At 36.9% G+C, this 19954-nt stretch overlaps 1 protein-coding gene across 1 annotated transcript in view; it reads right to left on the bottom strand.

The window, feature by feature from the left end:
* Positions 1–19954, bottom strand: part of SLC2A13 (solute carrier family 2 member 13) — a 347978-nt gene that overhangs the window by 68346 nt on the left and 259678 nt on the right. The window contains exon 7 of the mRNA XM_031001118.3: positions 3999–4124. Within this exon, the coding sequence (XP_030856978.1) occupies positions 3999–4124 (126 nt within the window). The remainder of the gene's footprint in view (positions 1–3998; positions 4125–19954) is intronic.

The following is a 19954-nucleotide window of genomic DNA, read 5'->3' as shown; positions in this document are numbered from 1 at the left end:
CTTTGGGAGGCCGAGACGGGTGGATCACGAGGTCAGGAGATCGAGACCATCCTGGCCAACACGGTGAAATCCTGTCTCTACTAAAAATACAAAAATTAGCTGGGCATGGTGGCGCGCGCCTGTAGTCCCAGCTACGCGGGAGGCTGAGGCAGGAGAATGGCGTGAACCCGGGAGGCGGAGCTTGCAGTGAGTCGAGATCACACCACTGCACTCCAGCCTGGGCGACAGAGCGAAACTCCGTCTCAAAAAAAAAAAAAAAAAAAAATTCAATGTGAAGATCTTTGTCTTTTACAATTGTGTTTAATTGGTTTATTTTTTATTGTAAAAACAGTTATATTTAGATGTAATTTTTCTGGGGTTTTTTTTTGCCCCTTCTTCTCTTACTATACTTTGAGTCTCTTATTTCTCCCTCTAACAGTTCATATTTTAAGAGTTTACTTTTATACTTTTAACATCTATATTTAACAAATTGAAAAACTAATTGTAATCTCAATTTCTTTCTGAAAAAAATAAAAAGCAGAAAAATTTTAAAAAATCATTAGAAGGCTTTTTTCTAAAAGTTCTCGTAACATCCTATGTCATTTCTCTAGAATTTCAGCTTCCCAAGTTTTTTTTTGCAAAATTGTTGAATTATAACATATATATGTGTCATATAAAATACACATATATACTGCACCAATCATAAGTATGTAACTTTCAGTATAATTGAAAAATACACTATTTCCTTTATTTCTTTTAAAGTCTCTTTCAATTTTTTTTTTTTTTTTTTTTTTTTTTTTTGCAATGCAAGGTTCTTTATGTATTCATTTGTCCATCTGTCACACCTGGTGGCTTCCTTGCCTCCAATAATTGGTGTGGTTTCTATTAGGTTGGTGCAAAAGTTAACTGTGGTTTTACCATTACTTTTAATGGCAAAAAGTAATGGCAAAACCGCAGTTAACTTTTGCACCAGTCTGATACTGTCTGACTGTCCTCCTGTATTTACCAACAGTTGCTTCCCATGGACATCTCATGTACACTGGGTTGTGATAATTCCATGTGGATTCCTAACATGCCTCTATGGATGTCTCCAGTTTAGGACCTACTTTTCATTCAATTTATTTATTTAAGTGTTTATGTTTCTCAACTCATGGTTCCCACTTCACAAAGGCAGTGTGAAATGAGAACACACACTCCCTCATAGCAAAGGCTCTTGGTTTTGCTTTTTCATGTGTACCGTTATTTCCATTTGTAGTCCCAAATGAGCAGCAGAGAAGTAGGTAGCTTTCCAAGCCCAGTCTAGTCAGAATTTTTCTTGTCCCTATTTCAGAACCTGGATAGTGCTTTGTAACTACAGAGGCAAGGCCTGGAGCTTATCTCACTCAGCATTAAAAACTCTAACCTCTCACCTGTAAGGCTTATATTCTCTTCTAATATTCCCATGTGGGCTCACCACTTACACTCTTTTGTGACGCTTGGGGATTTCTTTCAAGTTCTGCTGTGCATTAAACTTGTATGTGTGTGGGATGCATGTTGGAGGTGTAGGGGGAGGTAATGGGCAGGAGGAGATTTTCCTGCATCAGCTCAGTCTACTACATTTTCTAGAAGTCTGCTAAATAATTTTTTTAAGTTTTCATTGAAATTTAACAACACAGATACAGAAAACCATACTGACGGACCTTTAAAGTTTTGTTTCCAACTAATCTCATAGTTGATTATATGGACAAATGATTTTCATTATATTGACAATTCAGAGTTCATCAAAATTATTATACTATTTCCATCATTAGTGGTGTTGCCATTCCACCTGGTGTCTTTTCAGGAAACAGCTACAGTTAGAGATCAGGATATACGGCTATGGATTGCCTCAACACTCGACCTTGAAATATCTAGAGATAGTATATCTCTAGATGTGAATCCAAGGTCATGGTTGATTTTGCCCTTAGAGTTCCATTCCAGGTAATTGTATAAAATCTATCAACCAAACCACCAATCAACCAACAAAAATACTGACTATTATATATACTGAATATTATTTTACCTACATGTGGAAAATCTATCTGAAGAATTTTTCATGGTGAACACATCCTGCCTTTTTGCTCTTTTCTAGCCAAGACTAAGGAGGTAACCAATAGCAGTGGCCCACCTAGAAGGAGCACTGTTGCTCAGCACAGGGAGGAGTAAGAAAACACGGGTGTTTTTTCTTTCTTTTTTTGTAAAGAGTTTGAGACTATTGTAAGGATATGCTGTGAACATCATTTTTTTTTCAGTTATTTTTATTTTTGCTACTTAGTTATCTGTGCCTTACTTTTCTCTAATTTATGTGCAGTTACAGGATGATGGTATAAAAATACAAATAAAATGTAAGAGTGAGTTGTTAAATTAATTTTTCTGAAATAAAGGAATAAACATTTCTACTAAAAAGTTGTATGATTTGTTATTTGCAAAAAAGCCAAAACTCCTGCTTTGAGGCCTCTGACCTCTCTAACTCTTCTACTGCAGGTAAGAGAAACATCAAATTTTAGTGTCTCCTTACTACTTAGTAGAGTTCTAATAAGTTTATAAATTAATTACGTAAAATACAGGAAACTGTGTACATTTCTTTAACAGATTTCATAACGTTTATAATTCTAGACTAGTAGTAACTTAGTTTTTTTTTCCTATTGGCAAAAACAAAACTCTAAAGGTTTAAAGCTGTGAACAAGTACATCTAGAAATATTTAATCAATTAACTCACTAACAAAATTGGGCTGATAAGAACTATAAACTGAGTATTTTTAAAAGAAACTCTTTTGAGTGTTCATTTAAAATACTAATTGTATTTCTTTTACATATTTCTTTGTAATTAGTATATTTAAAATGTGGTCTGGATTTTTACTCAACTAACATATAATTTACTTCTTTGGAGCAGTTCTCTAATGAAACAATTATTGCATTATACTTTATAGCTCCTATGAGACACAATACTTTATTACAGATTTCATTGCCTTTACCAGTACTATGAGTAGACAAGAGAAGAGAATATTATTTTATAGGAATTTAAAACACAAAAGAGATTAAAGCCATATCAGATAACATTTACACATTTTATATGTCTAGATATAAATGTTAGTTCATAAATCTGGAGAATATTTATTTTATACTAATATTTCATTTATGCATGTACTACAAACCAAAAACATAAAGTTTCTAGCCTCCCAAGCCAGTTATATGCCAATGATTACCAAATTTTATCCTTATTTTGCTTAATTTCACTGAACCCTGGAAAAGGCCTCTAAGAATAAAAAAAAAAAGTTCCATGAAAGAATTTAATGTGATAGTAATTCTTTTTTTTTTTTTTTTTTTTTTGAGGCAGAGTCTTGCTCTGTTGTCTAGGCTGGAGTGCAGTGGTTTGATCTCAGCTCACTGCAATCTCTATCTCCCAGGTTCAAGTGATTCTCCTGCCTCAGCCTCCTGAGCAGCTGGGATTACAGGCATGTGCCACCACTCTCAGCTAATTTTTGTATTTTTGTAGAGATGGGGTTTCACCATGTTGGCCAGGGTGGTCTCGAACTCCTGACCTCAAGTGATCTGCCTGCCTCAGCCTCCCAAAGTGCTGGGATTACAGTCGTGATGCACTGTGCCCAGCCTAACGTGATAGTAATTCATTTTGACTTTACAGTTTTCTTTCATTTAAAAGCTTGGGAGTTTGGAAATACAGTGCAATTAAACAATATGCAGTGGGAGAAATTGCCTTGGCAGTATTTGTGAATAGCTGCCTAAAACTAAAGGTCCAAACTCCTATACCTTATTAGAGAAATCTGGGTCTCCAAAAGTCTAGGCCTGAGTGCTTTCTACTCTGTGTGAAACACACAATTGCAATGCTTTGCATCCACTATCACCAGTATATGCTGCAAAGTAATGTAGTTATGAAGGCCAGTTTAAAAGAACTGCTATAAGTGCAAGCACTCTGAAAACTTAAACAAAAGCCTCATTTTGAAATATTATTATATATTCATATGGTAAAATGAGTGATATACCTGCCCCAGGCTGCCTCATTTGTAGATGCTTTATTAACTGGAACACAGGAGGAGTCAATGACAGTTGATTTGTTCATCTTGTAGCAGAAACCGCAGTCTGGATCCAACATACATTCATTACAGTAACTGAAAAATGAAAAGAGTTACCGTCATGTTGGCAGAGACAACTGGTGCTCACCATATACTGGATTCCATGTGCTTCTCTGCATTTTCCACTCTCTTGTGCAGTAAGCTTGGGGCCTTGGGACTTGTTTTGGCCAAGGAAAGTGACATGCGCTGAGCCAGGTGAGAGCTGGCTGGTCTCTTCGATTTCTCCCTCTTTTGGCCACAGCAACTTTGGAAGTCACTTTGAGCTGAAGGAGGCTTGGATCTGAGAGACTGAATGTAGAAGAGTCCCCGTCAATCTGGAGCAAATAAACTTTTGCTTTCCTAAACCACTGAGATTTGTTACCAAACTGTAGACTGCCTCATTGTGATCCAGCCCTGACTGGTTCCAAGTTGCATCACAGCATTCATTTCTGTCAATTGTCTACTTCATACACCATCTATTTTAAAAAATGAAAATAGTTTTTTTTTCTAATACATATCCTGAAAAAGAAAATTCAAACAACGAAAAACATTATGTCTAAAGAAAACAGTTAAATAAAAATACTACTACTCAAATATGGCCATTGTTAACATCTTGGTGAAATCTGTGCTTTCAGCAAAGATATACTGAGTATCAATTATGGATTATTCTTAATTCAAAAGAAGTAGGTATAGAAACAAAGGCTAACCATCCCCTAATCACATCTGCTAATTGGATCACAAAGTCATAATCAGTTACTCAGTGCTCATTTGACAGCAGTATTCTAACTGCAGAAAAAATTTAAAGAAGCAAAAACCTTTAGAGGGCAGGGTTTGCCAACTAAAGCCTACATCATGCTTATAGAATGAGTTTTCTCCCTGTCACACAGTCATTTGCCAGAAAATTCTGGAGCACTTTACAGATGGCAAGCACATGCAAGGTATCAGAGATACTAAAGATGAATAAGCCCAAATCCCTGCTCCTTGGTAGATAAAAGGCAAGAATGAGAAACAGATGAACAATGACAATGTAATGGAAACTGGGTATGAGCCGCCTGGAACAGGGGCCGATTCATATTAATGATGAGAGCTGGGAACCGTTTTAAATGTGACACTGAAACCAAATCATAAAATAAATTCACCAGGCAAAGAGGTAGATCAAAGGGCATTTCAGAGAACTGCTTATGTTGTCATTAAAGATCAGTCAGCACAGACTTATTAAATATTTACTGTGTACAAGTCATGATACTATGGGTTGTGAAAGAAGAAATAGGTCATCTGAAAAAGACATCCTAAAGACATACGAGCTGTCTGAAAAGGATATGAAAGAATATTTCTTAATGTTCAAAATCAAAATACTTTTTTGATTCATTTAACTAAATATAAAAGCACTAGTGATAGGGTTTTTATGTTGGTCCTTTCCAAATCTCATCTTGAATTGTAATCCCCAAAGTTGGAGGTAGGGCCTGGTGGGAGGTATTGAATCATGGGGGAAAGATCCCTCATGAATGGTTTAGTGCCATCCTCTTGGTGATGAGTGAATTCTCACTTAGTTCACATGAGATCTGGTTATTAAAAAGAGCCTGGAACCTCCCTCTTCTCTCTCTTGCTCCCACTTTCACTATGTGAGGTGGCTGTTCCCCCTTAGCCTTCTACCATAAGCTTTCTGATGCCCTCACCAGAAGCAGATGTCAGCACCATGCTTCCTGTGCAGCCTGGAGAACAATGAGCCAATCAAACCTCTTTTCTTTATAAATTGCCCAGTCTCAGGTATTCCTCTATAACAACAAAAACAGACTAACACAACTGGCATGGTTTAAAAATTAGATTTGTTATCATTTCAGCCTTCTCCCTCCTGTAAACTCTTCCTGAGGTAGACAGTCACCCCTATTTTTGAATGACACTTCAGCCCTAGACAAAAAGCAAAAGAGAGGCCATTCAAATGTACTGAGAGGTGATTCAGCAATGTAAATATAAAGTTTTCCACACTGGTGATAAGCACACTAAACTAGACAACTGAAGGCTTTAGAAGTAAGTACACTGAGTGTCTGGCTTTGAGAACCAGACTAGACTAATTTGGAAAGGAGATAATTTCTACTAGTATTTTGTTTTGTATTCTGCCCATATGAAGTTAAATTTAACAATACTAATTGTTCCAATGGCCTTAAATGATACTCATTTGGGAAAGGTCAACTCACTCATTTGCAGAGAAATTATTCTCAATTTTATTTCTCTGAAAAGATGTAGTCCCTATAAAAGTCCAAAAAGCATAATGATAAAGGCTAATAATTACTGAGAACTTATTGTGTGTGCATTTCAGGCATATGAGATGTCACCCATAACAAATAACTTCCTCCACCACTCATCCAAGCGTGACCCCAACTTCCCACTTTTCCTGCTTGCTTATTAAATGATCTTCCTGTGACCTACTATGTGCCACACACTATGCTAGGTGCTGGGACATGTGAGTGAACAAAACAGTCACTGCCCTCGTGAAGCTGATTTGGGTATTAGACCTCCTGATGATCACCAGTTAACTGACCCCTCTACTTGCTCTCTATCATCAGTTTTCTCCTTTTTTTAGCTTACTGACCACTTCCCATCATTTCAATATCCTGAATTTCCCTTCTCCTCTATCATTCCATTATACCCATCTGGTAAAAATCCTAGCCCTATATGAATGCAAACATTTGCCTTATCTGTGACTTCAGCCACACAGCCAAATGTAGCTGAAGGAGTCACACTATAGAGCAGATGAGTAGCTCTTCTATAATTCATGACTACCAGCCTCAAAACGGATTCTCAAAAATCCTGATCTAGATGGCTTTAGTCAATATACACATCTTAAAGTTTCTTAGCCCCCTGATTTCTAAGTCTTTACTTCTGCTTACATTTATCCACATCCTGGAAATTATTATCATCTATGACCTGGCGTCAGCAAACTACAACTGTTGAGAAAAATCTGGCGTACCACTTACTCTGTAAAAAAGGTTTACAGAAACACAGCCAAGCCCATTTGTTTACTTATTGTTTATGACTGCCTTCATGCTTTAAGGACAGAGCTGAGAAGTTGTAACAAAAATGATATGGCCTGCAAAGCTGAAAATATTTCCTATCTGGCCCTTTAAAGTTTGCTGATCCCTAATCTAGAACACCTATATAGATCCCCTGTGCAGATATTTCACCCTTTTTTAAAATTCCCTAACTTCCTTACTCCAAGAACAACTGCTCTGCTACCTCAAAGAAACCTTCAACATTCATTCCCCACTGATCTCTCACTCACTCCATGGCTCTGCTTCCCTCTCTATGGAACCTTCATGTGAATCCTTCTAACCACTCTCACCAGATCCTCAATGTCTTCATATTTAGGTTTCTCTATTAAAGCCACCCTGCAGAACTTCATGTTTGGCTGTTTCTGAACACTTTTCAACCTCTAGACTATTCTGTACTGGCAGAGAAATAACACAACCAGGCATATTGATACAAATACACATTCAAAGTTTTCAACCTTGGCTGGATACTCACTGTTGCCAGGAAACTTTTCCTGTCCCCAATAATAGATAGATTTCCCAAACACCCACAATTCTCTTCAAATCCCAATCCTTATTCCTCCACAAATTTCTTAGAAGATGGCCTTGTCTTTGTTGGGGCTCAGAACATGCTACTCTATAATATGGCACCTTGGAGCTCACACCCTAATCTTTTCCACACTTTTGCCTCTGAAGCACGGTCATAAAAAAAAAAAAAAAAAAAAATCTCTGACCTACATCCTCTGAAAGTAGGTCATAAGACCCTCAGTCTATAGGGTTCCTTCTCTATACCCAGAGGCCAAGAAGAATCTGAACAAACAGGCCTCACTGAGTTCTTCCCAGGTTATTACTATTAGATCATACCCTTTTGTTCTCCACTCTGATTTCCAACAACTGTTCATAAAAATATACAGTTTTCCCTGGGTGCAATCTTCATGCCTGAAGGCTGTGTCACATAAAACTTTGGTTAAATACATTTGTTATGCTTTTCTCTTGTTAATCTCTCTTTTGTTACAGTAATGCCCATTATGACTCTTGAGATAGGTCAAAAAAAGATATTATTTTTTCTCCCTTACATCTTCTCAGCAAAAAAATGAAGGGACTAGGCATGAATTTTCTCACATTTAAACTCAGAAACAAAGATTTCTACATCCATATCTGTCCTCACCTCTTTTCCTCCAGGCTCTGAAAACAAGTGTTCCAAGTCATGGACCAAACTTTTAATTTCATTTCTCTGGCCATAACCAGGACCAACACCAAGTCTCACTAGTTATTTTCTTCCCTTTATCCTTTCAAATCTCTCCCAAAACATACTCCATAGTGTATGTGCAGGCGTAAAGCCTTTCTTTTATTAAAAAAGCATGAAAAAGTATTCCTTCTGCTACTCCATACTGCCCCTCCATACCATTTCGTTCAGGGAAAGGAGGTCAAGTATCAAAAAGTGTTCAATTTCCTTCCCATTCCAAGGAGTGGGGCTCGGTGTGGGAACTGTATTTGTGCTAATCTGGACTAAGCCCTTATCTGCCTCTGTCTTCTGGAGGAAAGACAAGATTTCCTACCACTCTTTCATCCTTGACCTGGAACTGTTTTTTCATCATATAGACTATTTTATGGCAAAATTCTTCCAAATATTACAAGATTCCCAACTTCAACTTGACATTTAGAAGGTGGCACAAAACTTTAAATATCCTGGGGAATCTGCTAATTGACCTTTTACAGAGAGCATGTATTATAACGACAGCTTTAACAATGGCATTTTTAAAAAGGAACAACTTCTAGGAATGGCTATTATATTTTTCACTCAAGATTTGCTCTTTAAGCCTTTCTTGAACGTGGCCTGATGAATTTAGGTAAGGTTTTCTAAAAATAAAAACTGAGAATTTAAATACATTGGCACAAAGTCAATGCTCATAAGAATACTCTAAGCATAGACTGAAATCTTTTCTTTTTGTCTATTTTGGTGAAAAGCAGATATTAGGCCTATTTGTCCCCTTCCACAGTGTGACCTGGACTAAGTTCTAAATTCTAGACTTCAAAGTTTTCTATCTCAAGAGCACACATTCTCTAACAATCCACCCAGTTCTAAGACTGTACATGAAAGAAAAAGACAGAAATACCTATGATCTAACCCTAAATTCACACAAACCTTAACAGTGTAAAAACCTATTAGAATGCTGCAACTTCTCACAAACATTTACTCTTACATACTAATTTCAAGGGCAGAAATTATAGGTATGCTCTACATTAGGAAACTTTACATTTATAAGAGAAATGAATATGAAGATATTTACATAAGGACTATGCTTTATAAAAGGAATTGCAGAATGAATTAAATAAAATGGAGTTCTCCTTACTGATACACAGTTTAAATTTCAGGCTAATCCACATTTAGTAAAGCTGATGGAGATGGCCGTCATTGTAACATACAATGCTCTTTACTGACTGGTAAGCAAAAGAGATTCTGAGCACCCAAGGGATAAGGCCATGCTTACCAACTCTGTATCTGTAGAACAGCATGCAGCCCCCTGCAGGGTGGATCACCAATATATATTTATTGAATTAACCAATGCACAACAGCTCTAGAAATCAAGGCATTCTTGTAGGTTCATATGCTAGTTTTTACTTGGTTTATGGAAAATAATTTTAGGGGGTAGATGAATTGAGGTAAATATATTAGTCATTTTCAGAATGAAATAAAAAGAAGGCAAAACCAATTGTCAAAGGGTATTTTAAGCTGAGCCTGGTTTTTAAATTGCCACGTGGTGAAAGCCACAAATATTTGATTAACACCCAAAATGGAATTGGTTAGTAATTTTGATAACTCACTTTCAGAAAGCAACAACAGCAGCAAGGGCCAGTTTCGTTGAGGCCCACACAGAAAAGCCAGAGAAAGAAAGAGCTCTCTTTGAAATCACAGCCTGCAAAATTTCATAGTAAAAGGACATTACAATATTTAGAGAGTTTGTAGTAAATAAGTGTGCCTGAAATTCAGACGATTTTTCTCAATTGTAGACACCTTTCCCTTGGGGAAATTAGACAATAGCCAATGATGCTCCTCTACTGTGGGATGTGAGTGCTGGGGGAACTGAATGCAGATATATTAGAAACTCAAATAGAGGAAATTAGAGTCCAGGCAAGTACAGTTAGAACCAAATGGTTCTTTTCTTACTAGCTGCAGAGAAGAAATATTTAACTTTTCAATCTCTAGCCTTTCTTTTCAGAAAGGGAGAAAATCTCTGACTTTTCAGAAAGGAGAAAAGTAAGTATTCATATATTTAGAACAAAACTGGCTCTAAAACCTAAAAATGCTTCCAATTAAAGTAAAAAAGAGCAGGACAAAAGGCTGCTTACTGTCTAAGGAACAGAAAGGATGGCCTATTTTCATTCAATCAATCGTTTATATGTTTCACGTGGCACCCAGGGTCTTGGCCAAATGTGCTCTCAGCTCAGAAAATCTTTTAAAAATTGATTTGAGTTAATTTAAAACATTTTTAGTTTCTACTCTGTGAAGCTGGGTGTGAACTCAGCCCTCTGCAAAACGGTCCATTTGTTTTTAAGTATGTCTCATTAAACTCAATGAGATGGAGCACTAAGAACAGTGTTTGATCTTAAAATGCCTGTCTCTAGAATGCCCTAAATTTCAGAAAATCAATGGTGGCAAACACAGATGTAGGAATGATCCATGGCCACAGGTCCAATTTCATTTTCTGCAGGTAATTGTGCTCACTCACTCCTTCTTTATGCATGAATTGACACCTATTTTGTGCAACAATGTCACTCTCTTTCCCCTAACAGCTATTCCCAAACTTCCATACTCTACTATCCCCTTCCTCACTGCTGTCACCAGCTTCGGCAGGTGACTTGGAATCTGGTTTACCAGAGAACACTGCCACTACTAGTCGGGACAGCGACTCCATGCCTTGCTTGGAGCCTCGTGAAGGACAGATTCCTATATCAGTACTGAAAACAACTCTGGAACACCTGCCTTCTTTCCCTGCCAGAGCATAGATGTCGGTTGATTTCCTCTCCCTGTTTAACCATGTAAGTAGGAAACTCATGAGAATAAAAAAAAATCTTAGACACGTGAGTAAATGGTTGGAAACGAGTTTAAAAGGCTAGGGGCCTACTGGTACTAATTTCATGAAGCAAATTATCCTCTCCACTCCATTAAAGCTGCTCTCCCAGAGATTGCTGGTGGTTGTCTCATGGGTAACTCGGAGCACTTTTCCAACATACTATTATCATTTGGTGACAAGATTTTCTAAAAATTTTCCCTCTTTCCTACAATGTTGTCATCCCTTGTGCTGCTTGACACTGTTCCCTTTGTTTCTCCCACCTCTCAGATAGCGGCATCTTCATCTTTTCTTTCTCCTTTGCTTCTGTTCTGGGCCATCTACTTTCATTGCTTTGCTGGAAAATATCAACTTTACATGACCATTGCTATAACCAATACACTGAGCCTCCATGACCTCTTTCTTTACTTCGTTTCTCTTCCCTAAGTGCCAGAACTACACTTCCAATTGCCCAATTATCTGGATGTTTTCCAAGTGTCTCAAACTCAACAACCTAAAGCTCAATCTTTGGCTTTCTTGCCAAACCTATTGTTCCTTTTGTGTCTCCCAATCTAAAAACCTGAGCATGATTGCAGAACATTCATATTTAAATAGCTACCAGTTCTATCAATTCTATGTCTCAAGCACGTATAGTTCCTGTACTCTCCATTGTTTTTTTTTTTTGTTTTTTTTTTTTGAGACAGAGTCTCACTCTGTCACCCAGGCTGGAGTGCAATGGTGTGATCTTGGCTCACTGCAACCTCCGCCTCCTGGGTTTAAGTGATTTTCCTGCCTCAGCTTCCTGAGTAGCTGGGATTACAGGCACGTGCAACCACACCTGGCTAATTTTTGTATTATTAGTAGAGTTGGGGTTTCACCATGTTGGCCAGCCACCACGCCCAGCCTTGTACTCTCCATTCTTATCCCAGCCATCTCTCATCTGGGCTCTTCCAATAGTCTTCTAAAGGGGCCTGCTTCTAGACTCTGTCCACTCCACTCTCTACACTGCCTCAAATCTAACCTGATCAGATTTCTCTGCTTTTTAAATCCTAAAGAGCTTCCCATTGCCTATAGGATGAAAACCATACTCCTTTTATGGCATCATTTAGCCCCTGCCCATCTTGCCTGTCTCTACTTGCCATTTCTCCATAGGTGCCGTGGGTGCTAGCCAGTCCAAAGAGACTGCAGGATTTAGAATATGACATGCTCTCATGTTTTTCCTCACATTGTTTTCTCTGGATGTTACTTTCTACCTTATCTTTCCTATACTTCCTTTGCTTCAAGACTCATGTTCCTCTATGCAACTTCCTGACCCCAGCAGAATCAGAGGCATCACTATACTGTCAGAGTATCACAAAACGCTCATATTATTATCATGCATTCCATGATTTCTTAAGAGCTTCATGCTGTGTTTGCTTTCCCTTACTGCACTGTGACCTTCTCAAGACCCTGTACAGCTTTTATTCCTAGAGATTTCCATGTTGCCTGATACATAAGTGCTCAATAAATACCTGTTGAGTAAGTAATGAGATGAATGAATGTCACTTATATTGATATAAGATTTGGTAGTTCCCTTTCTCTGTAGTTCCATCAGACACCTCGTTCTCCATTTCAGCCCATGAAGATAACAAGATTGAAGCTTGAATCACACCATGAATTGTTCCTTACAATTCACGGCTCTCAGACCAAATCCATACATCACCATCTGGAACTCTGTAAAAGAGTCATATTTCTCACCTCTTCCCCTCACACGTTGAGGCTAAAATTCAACTGACTCCTGAGTTAGATGCAAAAAATTTTATAGTAGTGAGGTCTACTGTTTAAAAGCAACCAGGCTCCTGCCCAGATTGAGCATTTGGCTCTAGCACTGTTAAAGACAGCAATTTAGCCTAGTAGCCAGAATGGTTTTTCTTTGCTTTTGCGATTTAACATATATTGGTATTTTAGGCCGGAATTTCTAGCAACTGATTGTCTAATCCTTTTAATGAATTATTGGGTTGGTTCTTGCATTTCATCTGAACAAAGTGCACCAATGAACTCTCTAATGGAGAAGGAAGAAAAAGAGAGCTGTATTTGCCAAATCTGTCAACTCCAGTGGGGGTTAAGTGTTTTTCTGTTACACTGAATGAATGTTTGATCAACATAGTTAAAAACCTCAATTGTAATTTTGCATGTGTAAGATAACATGTATATAAATGTATATCTATATACATACACATATGTGTATATAGGTAAATAAATGTGTGCATAATATATATACATACATGTATAAATAACTTTTTCAGTCTTGATACTTTTCAGAGTAAAATCAGATTTGCATACAATTTGTATATAATCAACACATACAAATATAATCTAATTAGTGTGCAACATGCTTTTTTCAGAGAAAAAAACAGTAACTAATCTTCTCTGGTGACAATATACATTATTCATTATTGAAGAGACAGAATAGAAAAATTAGAAGGAATACTTAAGAGACTGAAATTCTTAGGTTTGCAAACAGACCAAGTAAGTCGACTAGTATTTGTAGCTATGAAGATTTTTGAGGGTGAATTTTATCATGAGCCTTATTGTGCTAATATCACAGACAGTTTACCATGCAAAGAGGCTATACTAAATAATTACATGTTCTCATTTAATTCTTACATTGGCATCATGAGGGAGGCTTTTTATTTCCCTTTTTACAGAAAAACCTCGGATTTACAGAGGTTCAACTACCTAAGCAAGGTCACATAACTGAAATGTGGCAGAGCTGGGGTTCCAACCTAAGGATGTTGACTTCCAATGTTCAGATTTTTACAGGAAGTTTATTTAAAGGAAAGCAGGCTGAACAGTATAAAGAAAATAAGCTAAAACTAAAAGTAGAAGACAAGATTAGAAATACAGAAAGTACTTTAACATATATTATACCATCTGGTCTTTTCCAGTATCCTGGTGAAGTATGCAGGAGCATTCCTGTTTCACAGATGAAGACAACAAAGCTTGGAAAGCTAAGAGACTTGCTCATGTCTCTAATAAAGGTTCTCTGACTTCAAATCAGATATTTTTTCTACTCAGCCTTTAGTTTGTTGAAATGTAAAGTTATGCCATTGAGAAAATTGATCAGCATAGTGACTGACATGTGACACTCTGATAGATTTGGAAACTTGTATTGTCTTGTGAAGATACAGTAGGAGGCAATGATTACACTCCCCAGTAAAATGGAGGCAGAAAGTTCTACGTGGAAAAGTGGTGATCACTCACTATAGCACATATTTTTAAAAATTTTTTACTGAGATAAAATTCATATAAAATTTACCATTTTAACAATTTTAAAGCTTGCAGTTTAGTAAATTTCAATAATTCAGAGTTCTACAAGCATCACCACTATCCAATTCCAGAACATTTTCATCGCTCAAGAATAAATCCTTTACTTCCCAATTCCCACTTTTCATCACCCCCTGGCAACCACGAATCTACTTTTTGTCTCTATGGATTTGCTATTCTGGACATTTCATATCAATGTAAATACAATGTGCTCTGTTGTTTCTGGCTTCTTTCACCCAGCATGTTTTTGTGGTTCAGCCATATTATAGCATTTGTCAGTAGTTCATGTTTTTTACAGTTATACAATATTTCACTGTAGGATATATCACACTTCATGTATCTATTTGTCAGTTGATGGGGTATTTGGGTTATTTCTACGGTTTTTTGCTGTTTTATAAAAAAAAACTGTTGCTATGAACATTTGTGTAGAAGATTTTGAGTAGATACGTGCTTTCAATTATCTTGGGTATATGCCCAAGGGTGGAATTGCTGGGTCATATGATAACTATATATATGATATTTATATTAACTTTCTGAAAAACTGACAGACTCATTCGTGCACACTTTTTGGTACTTGATCTTTGACCAATGATACTGGTACAGAATGAGTCAGGTTTTCCAAATCAGTGCTAGAAATTGTTAATTGAAGAATTTTATCATTTTTAATGGGCATCACCAAAGGAGAAGATGTTTTCTAAGATAAGCCTATCTGTCACTAATACTTCTTACAGTAGTGATCCAGCCAGCAGAACGAAAATTTTATATGGCCTTTTGCAGAAAGAATAATAGGGAATCTTGGCCCCAAATAAATCAGCAAATACATTGTGAAAGATATAAATAATGTTCACCAATATCTACTTGCCCTCCATTTCAAGGTAGATAGAGAATTATAATACAATTCCTTATATGAAGTTAGGGGTAGCCAAGTGACTAGTTGTGGCCATACAATGAGAGTATGAAATAATAGTTGTAGGCCAAAGCATTTATTGCTAGTGCTCAACTCTCCAGCTCTATGCTTCACCTCTGTGATAAATCCTGAAGCCTTGAAGTGAGAGGTGGCATCCTAGAATGGTGGAGGCTCTATTACTTTGGGTATCTGAGATGTAAGCAGAGTTGTTTGTTGCTTTAAACCACAAAGATTTTGTTATTGTTTTTTAATATTAGTAATGTCTATCCTATCCTGGCTGCTATACCAGCTCAACTTATTTCTATATCATCCTGGTCCTGAGCTATAGTATATGATTACTGGCACATGTCTTAAGTTATCAGTATGCTTTTTTCCCCCCAAAGCATTACAAACTGATCATTATATTGGTGACACACTCCACACGCAGGTCACAGAGCTTTACCAAAAAGGATAAATAAAAATAAGGTAAGAACACAGTTTTGCTTGGGGCTCATCATTACTGTCTGAAAACTCCTTTACATAAGCCTTACTTTCTCTCTTCATATTTGTATAAACATTGATGTGTCCCTAAAAAGCTGTGTAACACACATGCCTCCTTCCAATATAGTTAACTAGTTGTGTTACCTGATAAGAGGTGCTGATTTCTATATAGTACTCCTAACACTAGCTTTTCTACTTATTGAGAACTTTTAAATATTTCAAGGCATAGGGTAGATAGACAGTCCTTTAACTTCACAGTTTAGGGTCACAGTAACAGCTATGGAGTCAAAGTTTAATGTAAGCACTGCACTGAGGTACATATTCTTTAATTAGAATTGTACTATTTTAAAATGTAACGATAAAGTTCTTATACTAAGAGGCTCATAAATATCCTTCCATACCTAGAAGCATACCCATAAATATTCCCTAATTTTTAGTATAAACTTTTCAGAGTTCGAAAATAAAAGTTCAAAAGCAACTCAGTGTTCTTTTTAGAAAAGAAAGCATTCATAACATATAAAATATAAATAATTAATCAAGAAAGTGAGGTATCTGTGACTAAAGTGTTTTGTATTTAGTATCCATGAAGATCAAACTCATTTAAACACAACTGGATTTATAGTCATACACTCAGCTTTCAATGCTACTTCAAGCGGACTGAAAGAAGCAAGTGGGGTCTCTACTCAACTCAGTCTGAGCTTTTCATGGATTTTGGAAATTATATTCTTCCCTCATTTGACAAATTAAAATAAAGATAAAGAGATACCTAAAGAAAGAAAAATTTACTTAGTTTCTTAAGTAGTTAATTTTTGCTTGAAATATTACAAGGATTCTGTCTCCAACAGAATACGCTTTAGAAATACTCATTTTTAGGTCAATTGAATTTAAGAGACTATGCAATTTTTAATATGGACTAATGGAAATTCATGACTTTTAAAATAAAAAGAAAAATTAAAGTGACACACTTGATAAAGTTAAAAATAATTTATAAGTTATAAATTTAGAAATGAGAACTTTTATCCAAAACTAATTACTTTTTACTGTTTGGGGTATCACAACTTGAAATTTGAATATCTAGTATCTGCATTCTTTGTAATGGGCAGTCACGTTGCCTTTAATATATTTTCTTTATGTTGATATAAAATATAGGTTAGGTTATTTTAAAGTGAGCACTCTATATTTTTTCTGCATCTGAGGAAATACTTCTTAAAATTGACTCTCTTTTTGGGACCCATTTGTGCTATTTTGCTTCAGTAATTAATGATTCTGTATCTGTTACCCAAGTATCTTCCTATGCACCAAGAAAGAACCTTGGTAACCAAATCTGTTTTACATTTTTTGTCAAACACTATAACACTTGGCATTAGGCTTATCATATTATAAGTGCTTCAAACAAGGACAACATAATCAAAGGAAGAAATACATTTTAACTTACAGTGCTTTGCTTCTCAGTTCTTGCATAGTTGGTTAGAAGGTTTTCTGATTTTCATGAAAAACTATATGTGTAAATGTGGAGGACAAAGTGAGTTTTTACTGAAGGGTGAAAGAAACAATCAGCCCCTGGAGCCCCAGAATGACATTTGGTTGGAGGTTGTGTTGTGTGACACAGATGAAATGAGACAGCTTGAAGGCATCCCCCTAGATAGCATCATGTCCTCTGATGCCAGCAACTCTGTGTAATCATTTGCTCTCACAACTAGACCCTACTGTACTGACAAACTTTCATAAAATTAAATCAAGGTGAATGAAACCAATAGGAATTAGGGAAGTGGTGTTGGGGTGGGTCAAAATACTAATGTTAGCACACAGTGGTCCTTTTCTTCAAGGAAAATTCAGGTTCACATGGATAATTCATCTCACTAACTAAAGGAGGAGGCTTAGAAAAGAACAGCTTTCAAAATGGACTTCATTTTCTCATATGATTGTACAGATATACTCCAATTTGCCTAAAGGGTATTACTTTGTAAGTGCTCATCTGTATTTGCTTCTTGTCTTCAATGATTTTTCTCATGTTCATCTACCTGTGTAACAGAGGCCTTAAAAACAATTGCCCAAACAAAACAAAATAAAATCAACAATTCATCTTAGAATATTCAACTATGCTCACATTCAGAACCATATAGATAAGATCATTGTTCTGCTCTAGAAAAACCAAGGTGGTGAATACTTTAAAGTATATCAACATAGGTATTTTATGGGTATTATTCACCTTTGACCATAAGGAATTACTGTCCACTCCCAAAGGGTACATTACACCCTCCCTTGGACAATAGGAGCATCACATTTTAATTGGTAAATTTCAAAATGAAGAGGGTAGTGGTTAAGGGCTGAATTCTAGAGAAAGATCTTTCTCAGTTAAAGCATGGTTCTGCTGTCCGCTAAGCCATATGATCTTCTAAAATTCACTTAACTTCTTCATTTTTATTTTTGGACAGCATCTCACTCTGTCACCCAGGGTGGGTGCAGTGGTGCAATCTCAGGTTACTTCAACTTCTGCCTTCCAGGCTCAAGTGTACCTCCTGCCTCAGCCTCCTGAGTAGCTGAGTCTACAGGCACATACCAACATGTGTGGCTAATTTTTTGTATTTTTGGAGAGATGGGATTTTGCCACATTGCCCAGGCTGCTCTTGAACTCCTAGGCTCAAGAGATCCACTGGCCTCGGCCTCCTAAAATGCTGGGATTATAGGCATGAGCCACAATGCCCAGCCTCGCTTAATTTCTTTAAGCCTCAGTGTCACTGGTAAAATGGGGAAAATAATAGCATCTATCTCAGTCTTTCTGAAGGATAAAAGAGAATCCATGCAAAGCTCTTAGTAAAGTGATCCACACAATGGTATCTATATAATAAATGGCAGATGCTGTGACCATTCTTTTTGAAAAGATAAGGAAATCACTCATTTGTTCAGATCACTCATTTTGAACAAACACAACAAAAGGCAGCTGTTTCACTGGTTTCAAAGGCCAAGGAAACAGGACAAATGAAAGAGATATTAATGATTCCTTTTATTTTGCAAAGCTAGAGTTAAATATTTAAGACAACCACATTTCTTGTCACCTGCAAAGTTGACTTTAGACTTCTAATGAGCATGGAGAGAACTAAATCATGAAAGTAGGTGAATCCCTATTTGGTCCATTGATTTGTACTTCCTGCTGTCAAGCAGAACCACTCATAAATGTCTCATAAAATTAACAATATTCCCTAGCTGTACTGTTGTAGCAAAGATTGCTAGTGGCCTATCCCTACATTCATTCTTCCCCTCCTCCTTTTTAAGAGAAATGTGATTCCTAACTGGGCACATTGTGGCTCCACCTCCCTCCTCCCGACTGCTAGACAAAAGAATACATTTCCCAGTTCACATTACAACTAGATATGGCCAAGGGATTAATTCTGTCCAATGAGAAGTATTGCATGGGATTTCAGGAAGACTTCAAAGGGAGCTGATTCAGCTGGGAAGAGCTGCTCTTTCTGCCTTTCCTTCTGGCTTGCTTCACAGGAATGCTATGCTGATAGAACTCCTGCAGCCACCCTGGCCCATGTGGTGAACTTATGAAAGACATTTGTATGGGTACAGCAAAAGGATAGGAGCCTGGATGCCTGATGATACTAGATGTAGCACATTGGTCCCCAACTCCTTACCCTTGAGTTTATTTCACATAACAGAGAGAGAGAAAGACTTCTTCCTTGCTTAAGCCACTGTTATTTTGGGTTCTTCTGTAATATACAGCCTACCATGATTCCAAGTGGTACAAGTATTTTTTTCAAATGCTTAAAAAATATTTTTGCTTATTTTTGAATATATTCTGAAAAACCAACTCAACCCAAGTCTCCAACATCTCTCTAAATATATACTTGTGTACAGGTTCAAAATGTAAATAAAAACCTAAGGTATTTCCTACTTCTGATGAGAGGCTATATCTCATGCTTTGTTTCCTTAACACCTGGCAGAAATGCAGTATCTGGTGCATGGTTAGCATTCAGTAATGTGTGCCAAATGAAAGAATGAAAAGTGGGAAAGTCAAAGCTCTGAAAACCCCGGAAGACAACCTAGGCAATACCATCCTGGACCTAAGAACAGGCAAAGATTTCATGACAAAGATACCAAAACCAATTGCAA

Source organism: Gorilla gorilla, chromosome 10 (assembly GCF_029281585.2).
Source record: "Gorilla gorilla gorilla isolate KB3781 chromosome 10, NHGRI_mGorGor1-v2.1_pri, whole genome shotgun sequence".
Lineage (NCBI taxonomy): Eukaryota > Metazoa > Chordata > Mammalia > Primates > Hominidae > Gorilla > Gorilla gorilla.
This window is presented reverse-complemented; position numbering and strand designations above follow the sequence as displayed.